This window comes from Eurypyga helias, unplaced genomic scaffold (genome assembly GCF_000690775.1).
Source record: "Eurypyga helias isolate BGI_N326 unplaced genomic scaffold, ASM69077v1 scaffold15982, whole genome shotgun sequence".
In the NCBI taxonomy this organism is placed as follows: domain Eukaryota; kingdom Metazoa; phylum Chordata; class Aves; order Eurypygiformes; family Eurypygidae; genus Eurypyga; species Eurypyga helias.
Window position 1 is genome coordinate 641 of NW_010237972.1, and position 8,808 is coordinate 9,448.

At 56.1% G+C, this 8,808-nt stretch overlaps 1 protein-coding gene across 1 annotated transcript; it reads left to right on the forward strand.

The window, feature by feature from the left end:
* Positions 1-404: 404 nt before the first annotated feature.
* Positions 405-7,670, forward strand: ENOX2 (ecto-NOX disulfide-thiol exchanger 2; the record flags this gene model as incomplete). Its single annotated transcript, XM_010147684.1, has 5 exons — positions 405-531; positions 3,536-3,691; positions 4,450-4,656; positions 6,629-6,862; positions 7,458-7,670. Coding segments are annotated over exons 1-5 (907 nt in total), but the record flags the coding sequence as incomplete, so codon positions are not given.
* Positions 7,671-8,808: the final 1,138 nt, after the last annotated feature.

An 8,808-nucleotide genomic window follows, 5' to 3' on the forward strand; every position in this document is an offset into this window, starting at 1 on the left:
AATTCCTCTGCTGGAACAGACTGGCCACCTCAGTTAAACTCGGGACAATTACGACAGTTTACCCGCTGAATGCTTGTCCTTTGTTCCCAAATCCCGTGGGAGGGATCCAAGTGTACCCCTTACCTTCAATCGGCGTTCTTTAGGGACCCCCCCGAGCTGGCGGTTGCGGTGGGTGCGCCGTAATGGAGGGGCTCTTGAAGGCAGCGAGTTCACAGAGCTGGCGTCGGTAGAGTCTCTGCTCGGGAGGGACTGGACTGTTTGGGTTTTTCATTCGGCTCTTTCCGACGCGTTAGGTTCAGATCCGGGTGTGGTGCGGACGCTGCAGAGCCGTGCTGGGCACCGTCTGCCCCGCACAAGAGTGAAGAGCTCACTGAGCTGTTTTTTTTTTCATCTCAGCAGATGGTGGCAGAAATCTAAGCCTCGACTCCATTCCGATGGGCCTGCCAATGTCAGACCCAACCGCCTGGGCCACTGCGATGAACAATCTGGGGATGGCTCCCATGGGGATGACAGGACAGCCCCTCCTGCCTGGTACGTCAGCTTCGCCCCCGGTGCCCACCTTTGCTCCAAACGTGTCTGTGGGAAGAAGCTCTTTCAGTTGAGGTGGATACGTGCCTACCGCGTGCGAAAACCGTTAACGAGGTGTGTTTGAGATGCATTCCTGTCTGCAAGTGGTTTATTTTGGTGCCAGTGTTTTAAAATGGATTTTAGAGGTAATGAGAACACACGTTTTTGGTGCAGACAGTGGTTAGTGGGGGGTGCCGTGCGCTGCAGCGGACCGGCCGGAGCTCAGGAAACCAGTGACATCCGGTAGCAGAGCGTCCAAGGCTGAACGGAAACCGCGTAACGAGAGCGGGAGGGAGATGAAGGTGAAAGAAAAGGGCAGTAAAATGGATATGACAGAAGGGAACGGAGGATTCTGCTGCAGGAATGACCACCTTTAGCCTGGGCTATGTGTGCGTGGGCCAGTCGCCCAGGCCGGGATGTGTCGAGGGGGAGCTGCGCCGTGCCTGGCTTCGCAGCTCTGCAGGATGCCTGCGCGCCAAAATCCAAACGGAGATCACCGTTCCGGCGCTTCGCTGCGTTCAGCACTAGCGAAGGATGCCGGGTCCTGCCCACGTAACCGCCTGCTCACCTGGGGAGGGAGCGTCCGCGTTGGCAGCGCTCTGCCGCCCCGGTGCTGCTCCGGCACAGAGCGGGCTGTTTGCTGTGCCGCTGGGGCTGTAGTTAATTAACAGCATCACTTCGTTTGCCGTGGGCTCTGCATGCAGCCTGCTCTTCTGTCCCCTAGGCCTCGTGCCCTTCGTGTTGCTCTTTGCTGTCGGGGTGTTTCCGTGCCATTGCCCTGCTCATACGCTTCTGTCGAGCCGGATGAACAGGTCTGTCCTGGGAGGGTGTGCGTTTGAGGCCAGTCTCCCGTTCCCGGTAGGACAGGGGGAGGCTTCTGAGCAACGTTCCTTTTGATCCTTTGGAGGCGAGGTCAGCACCCAACACGGCTCCGAATGGTTTAGGAGCAAACTGCTTGTTTACCGATCTGGGTCCGTTCCCAAGCGCGGGGCTGGTTTGAAGTTTACTCCAGTCGTGTCTGCAGGCGCTGTTAAGGATGAGAGATAACGGAAGTGTGACGTCTTTGGGCTACTTTTGCTGGAAGCTCGCTGGCGCTTGAGTTTCGGGTCACAGTAAAAATGTCTAAAAACACTTAAGAACGTACCAGCCGGTTTCTGTTCCTGCAGAACAGTAAAGCGTGAAGTCGAGGCGCTTTGGGAGGACCTCGGTGTCTAAAGCAACGCGCTTCCACTCCACCCAGCCGCTGCCAGCTTGGTATAAAGGGTATCGCAGCTTTCACCACAAACCGCCTGCCAGGCCTGATGTTTTTGAGCACTTCAAAGTCCTGGAGGACCCTTTTTTCCTTCTTTTTTTGTTCTTAAAAATGCAGACTGGCTCTTCTCAATGTGCTGCTTAAGCCTCTCGCTTGCAGCCACGGTTTAGCCTCCGAGCGGAAGCAGCAGGTCTCTGTGCAGGCTGGCACGGCGCCTTGTTGGGCAGCAAACGGCGGGACCTGCCACAACCCCCCGCCACGGACTCTCTTTGCCCTTGCACACGCACCCTCTGCTTCTCGTTAGAAGGTGACGGTTCGTTGCCCTCTTTTTTTGCTCTGAGAATCGTATCCCTTCGTGCTGTTAGGAAGCTCTAAGTCTTGTTTAATCACAGAAGCGCCCCTCTTGGCGTCCTCCTCCCTTGGATCCCCCAGGCTCCCCTCTATTAAGGATTTTCTGACCGGCATCCCTGCCCGTTGCCGTCACCAACCTTGAGGCAGTCACAGATTCCCAGGACGAGGTGAGACTGCTCTCCTTGGCGTGAAGAATCATCAGATGTGAAGTGAACTGAGAGACTTGCAAACGCTGTGGCGTCACGTGCCCGTCCTTGAGACGTGGCACAGAGCCCAGCACGAGCCCTGGCACCGCTGGCTGTAGGGCTGGGAAGAACAGCCACCACCTTGCCAGGGACGTGGGGAAGGGGCTGGAACACACCTTGGCCGGCCTCTCTTGCTGCCAGCGCTGAGGTCGCGCCTTTTTCGGACTGTGCTGGGAAGACAAGTGGGACCCTCGTCTCCAACACGGATGTTTCCCAACCGTCTCTGCGTTTTCCGGCAGATCAGTGTCACTGCGTATCTCCCATCCTCTGGCCTGTCTCAGCAGTGGGAGCTGTTCCTCTCCCTTCCAGTTGTCCTTGAGGCAGCAGTGGATGAGGGCCAGATTGCTCCCTGCAGACGCCTTGGAGAACAGCTCTAGGAAAAGGAATTGCTGCTTTGCCATCTCCAGAGTGCTTTTAGGAGGAGGATGCCAAGGCCGCGTGCCGCAGGCTGCGGGAAGCCACTGGCTGCCTCTGCGCCGCTTAGAGCGGGACATCCAGGCCGCTCCGGTACCTGCGGCGTGCCCGGGGCTGGCTGGCCCGGAGCAGCGGCGTTTGTGCGACTGGTCTGACGCCTCACGGCTGGGACTGGGTTGACTGGCACAGACGTTGCCAAAGGGGGGGAAGTAATGAGCATCCCAGCTTCAGCCTAGGAATGCGAAAGCCGTGCTGGTGAGTTGGAGGCCGGAATGCATGTTTTGGGGAGCCTTCCTCCGGCCCTTCGGGAAGGGGCTGTCCTGCGCATGTCCGTTTGCCTCCCGTGGCAATAGCTTTGTCACAGGTCGGACAGGGCGTTGTGTGCTCAGGACCAAGTCCTGGGGTTTTTCTCCAGCTCCATCACGTTGTCGGTGAGCTTGGTCTGTCGAGTGGAAAAGGAAGGAGTTTATTTGAACAGAGAAAGTCTGTTTGGCCGAGGCCATCAGCAGCGAAGCAGATTTTGAAAGGTGGTTGTAAGGGCACAAATCTGAAGTTGTGGTGGGTTGTGTTACCGTGTTCCCTCTCTTCCTGTTGACTGGGGCAGTTCTCGCTGGCACGTGTGGGGAGAGCACTCCACTCCTGCCTGAATACCCAGCTGTAGCAGCCCAACCTGCTACCTGACTCCCTTATTCTCTCTCTCCTTTAGATTTCGATCCTGCGCTTGGGATGATGACTGGAATCCCCCCGATCAACCCCATGATGCCAGGCTTGGGGATAGTCCCACCTCCCATCCCTCCGGACATGCCTGCCGTGAAGGAGATCATTCACTGCAAAAGCTGCACTCTCTTCCCGCCTAACCCACGTAACTGCTACGTCTTGTCCTCTCTCGGGCTGTCTGTCGGGGAGCTCGTGTGTGTGTGCTGGCAAAGGAGTGTGTGAGGGGAGGCCTCGCCGTGCCGGCACGGAGCCGCTCTGGGGCGAGTCGCCGCGGGCCAGGGGCTGACGGGCAGGTGACAGAGCGATAGGGAAAGCCTGTGCTTGTCACTGAGTGTTCCCCTCGGGTAAGAGCCTTTTGGGTTGTTAGACGGATAAGGACTGGGGAGGAAAGCGTTCCGGTCCCCTCCTTTGGTGTGTCCTTGCAGAGGGCTGGAGCCTGAAATGCGAATTCCTCGCAGGTATCGTGGCCTTCCTTAGCGTTGGTATGGCGCACCCCTTGCAGACTGCTGCGTTTGCCCTTTAGGATCCTCTGTGTGCGTTTTCCACGTATCCTTTACGTTAGGACAGTCCTTTAAGTTGTGTTTCTATCGCAGCCCCCAGTGTAAAGTTTTGAGGTCCTGGTGCAGCTCGTGTTCTGCGATGGGGGCTCAGTGAGCCTTGGCTTGCTCAGAGAGTGGTCGGAGGGCGTCAGGCTCCTGTTTTGTTTGGAAACAGGCTGATAAATGAGCTTTTTCTTGGGTAGCAGCTCCTGCTGCTCGGTGAAGTCGCACGCAGTGGAGCAGGGCGTACGTTTAAGGAAGCCAGGAAGGCACGGCCGTCTCTCTGGAGAGGTGGGCGGATGAAAGGAACATGTGCTGATGACCCAAACCTAACCTGGGCTGCTTTCTCTCTTCCTCTCATCAGATCTTCCCCCACCAGCAACGAGAGAGAGGCCCCCGGGGTGCAAGACGGTGTTCGTCGGAGGGCTGCCGGAAAACGGAACCGAGCAGATCATCATGGAAGTGTTTGAGCAGTGTGGGGAGGTCATCGCCATTCGGAAGAGAAAGAAGAACTTCTGTCATATCCGCTTTGCTGAGGAGTTCATGGTGGACAAGGCGCTCTATCTTTCGGGTAGGTGTGCGTACGTCTTGGGTGCCAGCCCAGAATTCGGGGACGGAGGTGTAATGATGCCTTTCTGATGACTGGAAAATCCGTGGAATGTTGTGTCAGTTTGCTGCTTTTTCGGCTGCTGCTGAGTTTCTGCTGAACTACACGAAAACAGCTCCCAGTAGGAAAGCTGGCAGCGCTCTGGGCACTGCAGACCTCTGCACAGTGTTGGGGTGAGGTACAGATCCATCTTACCCAGATCAATATCCAGCAGATTCCCTAGATGATCCTTAAGGATCCTGTACAAGTTTGCTCCCAGTTCCTTGTTAATTGGCTAATGTGGTTGACTTTTATCAGTAGGATTTTCCCTGTTAGTCACCAGAGCTGGAACAGGCGGTGCCAAGGGCACCCCTGTTCAGGGTCTGTAGGGTGTTGATGTTTGTCACATGGGGACATGACCCCACGGTTGGTGTCACACACCGTATGACTGGCAGGTCGTGTGTTCCCGGCCAGGCCGGCATTCGCTGTGCTGGTTACATCTGCCCTGGGCAGCTCCATCTGATTCTTTACTGCTCTGGAAAAACACGCTCATACTTTCTGTTTCCATGCTCAAATCCCTTCCAAATCCATTCTTTCAGTGTGTTACCCAGCCAGTGTGCTGCCTCCAAAGCCCGTACTCTTTCCAGAGGGATGAGATTGCCAGGATAAGTGAGGGAAATGCTCTTGGCTGGTTAAACTAATGGAAACTCTTCCGTACTGTGTTGTGACGGATCGCAAGCGTTGCGTCTCGTTCCAGAGCCTTGAGCTGGACTTGCAGTTCCCCGTCAGCAAGAGCAGCGTCTCTGCGGTTGTAGCCAGTCTGGCCCCTTCAGCTGCAGGAGTTCTCTGCTTACAGATCCTCCTGCCCGAAGCCGTGGTCGTTTGTGCGTCCTCCACACCCAAGGGTTGTCCCTGGGTTTGTTCTTTGTATGAAATCTCTCTGTAGTCCAGATTTGCTTCCCCATTTGCCACGGAGAAGAGCCTTCTGGCATGTTTGTGCATCCAGAAGAGGACTCCTGCAAGCTTTGCTGGTGGTGAGAAGAGCTCCCACACAGTGGATGTGCACCTGCCCAACCTTATTCCTGATCCCACTGGATGATGGGGGCTGTGCTGAAGATTACTGCCACCCATCTGCTGCCCTCTTTGCAGTGTCTCACCTCTCATTTCTCCCTTCCCATCCCCAACTTTGTGAGTTTGTGGATCATAGAATCATGAGATCTTTAGGGTGGGAAAGGCCTTTAAGACCACCCAGTCCAAGCATTAACCCAACATGGCCCAGCCCCCCACTGAACCATGTCTCTGAGCAGCTGGTCTTCGCATCTCTTAAATACCTCCTGGGACGGTGAGCCCACCACCTCCCTGGGCAGCCCGTTCCGATGCCTGACAGCCCTTTCTGGGAAGGGATTTTTCCCTAATATCCCACCTAAACCTCCCCTGGCACTACTTGAGGCTGTTCCCTCATGTCGTGTCCCTTGGGAGAAGAGACTGACCTCCCCCCCAACCCTGCACCCTACTCTCAGGGAGTTGTAGGGAGCAATAAGGTCTCCCTGAGCCTCCTCTTCTCCAGGCTGAACCCCCCAGCTCCCTCAGCTGCTCCTCAGAGTGGGAAGTGAATCCGAGGCAGTTCTGCCTTCCCCGTGCGAACAGCCGGGCTCAGTCCCGCAGCCCGAGAGCTCATGTGCAATTGGACAGTTGCTGTTCAGGACCCAGGACCTGCTCATGCTCCGAGGAGGAACAGCCCATGAAAGATCTTGCCTACCTCCTGCAAAACACGGGCAGGTGGCAGTAAACCCCCTAGAACGGTGTCGTCTCCCAGTGTCGCCCTCGGTGCGCTGAACTCTTCAGTCAGCTCTCCTGCTCAGGGACTTTCTGGCTCTGTGGGAATGAGGGACAGGCACTGGTGGGAGTTTGGAGCCCACGGTAGGTCCTGCCTGAACGCTGTTGTCGTCCCTGCCAGGCTATCGCATCAGGCTGGGCTCCAGCACTGACAAGAAGGATACCGGACGCCTGCACGTGGATTTTGCTCAGGCTCGGGACGATCTGTACGAGTGGGAGTGTAAGCAGCGGATGCTGGCGCGCGAGGAGCGGCATCGCAGGCGGCTGGAAGAGGAGCGCTTCCGCCCGCCCTCCCCGCCCCCCGTTGTCCATTACTCGGACCACGAGTGCAGCGTTGTCGCCGAGAAGCTGAAAGGTAAGTGGTTCTGCGGGCCACGGCCAGACTTCTGCGCGGGACGGATCGGCGCTCCCCAGCAGTCGTCCGGCTGAGCTGAGGTGGTTGTGTCGCCTGGGCCGTGCAGAGCCCGTTCGGGCCCCTCAGGCTGCACACGCAGCTCTCCTCGCCAGCTCTCTTCCCAAACTGCTTGTCTGTGTAAAAACAAATCTGTACTGAGTACGAGTTTTTCCAAACCATGGTTCATGGTAGAAGGGCTAGTGTGAGTTGTAAGACCGTCTTTGATGCCCAGGACCCGCATGTGGCCCTATCGTTTTGCAGTTGGAGGATTCTTTCTTTCCCGAAAGAGTACATGTGTAGACATAGGACGTTTTCCAGTCGCTTTCCAGCGGTTGCTCCTCCTTCCTTCAGCAGATGGTTCGCTCCGTCAAATTGGTGTGGGACTCGCCTTCCTTTGGTTAGCCTCGCCTGCAGGCAGCGCCGTGCGTGAGGGTTGTGGTTCGCCACCCAGAGCATGTTGGCCCCTGGAGGAGAGCAGTCGTGCCGTGCCGGGGTCTGAAAGCCTCGCGGGCCACCCTCTGCTTCCGTGGTGTGACGGTGTCCTTCCTTGCTGCAGATGACACAAAGTTCTTGGAAGCCATACAGACCCTGCTGACCTGGATAGAGCGGGGAGAAGTGAACAGGAGGACCGCCAACAACTTCTACTCCATGATCCAGTCTGCCAACAGCCACGTCCGCCGGCTGGTGAATGAGAAAGCGGCTCACGAGAAAGAGATGGAAGAAGCTAAGGAGAAATTCAAGCTTGCTCTCTCCGGGATTCTGGTTCAGTGTGAGTAGCGTTGCTGCGCTGAGCGTTGGCTGGCTGTTGTAGACGCCTGATTTCTAAACCCTGGAGAGGCCACAGTGAGAGGGCTCCAGGAGGAGAAGTAGCAGTTGCTTCTGTGCGGCTACAGTTAATTTGGAAGCGTAGATCGTTAACGTGGCAAGAGTTTCTTGTGGTACTTTTTATTGGAGTAAGAGCCTGCATCTGGGGCAGGAGAGGAGGAATTCTTAGGGTTTTTTTCCTCTTTTAACGATACTGTTAGTAGTTGTGTCATCTTTTCAACTCCACACACAAGGTAAGTCCCTGGTAATCCGGTGCCTGAGCGCAGTGTACAGGATTCACTCGCCAAAGGTAGGATGCAGCAGTGTTCCCAGCACCCTGTTCTCTGTCACAGCCTGTTGCAGAGCAGCCTTTCGAGCCTGGGTCTTGCCAAGCCCGGTACTTTATTAGACCATGACATCAAGAGGCAGGGGCTGTCTTAGTCCCAGGATGTGATTGGTGACAGTTCCTCAGGCCATTCACTGCCTCTTGCACGTCCTTTCCTTAGTAAGTCTGAATATTTACCTTTTTTTCCTTAAGAACACCTTTCAGAGAACCTTCTCCGAAGCTCTCCTGTCTCCCTGAGCCCCTTGGCGAGGTTGTGAACATTCTTAACCTTTTGCTTTTATACACAATAAGTTTGGCTCTTACTTGTTCGATTTTTTACAATTTCTTCTTCTTTTTAACTTGTGTTCATGGCACAAAGCGTGGGCACACGCGCCAGCGGGGAGGACAGTAAGCACGGCCGAGTAAGTAGCAACGGAGTGGCAGGCAGCTCTTAATACTCGCTGCCGTCGCAGCCGCTCTCGGGTCAGGCTGAGGAGCAGAGAGCTGGTTTTATTTTGGATGAATGACACCGACTGCCACGTCACAGGGGGTGAAAAAAGAGCAGCAATCACTCGGGTAGCTGTGCTCTCTGCTGCTGGGTGAGCTCTCATCCCAGGAGAGGCACTCTGTGTGTCCAAACCCCCTGTGCCAATTCCCTGCAGCGATAGAAGGCATAAACCTCAGGAATAACACAGGTTGCTGGCTGGCGCCGGAATCCTCTTCCTGCAGACGCTCCGGGCGGGCTGCGGCTGTGCCTGGGGGGCAGGAGCAGCCCAAG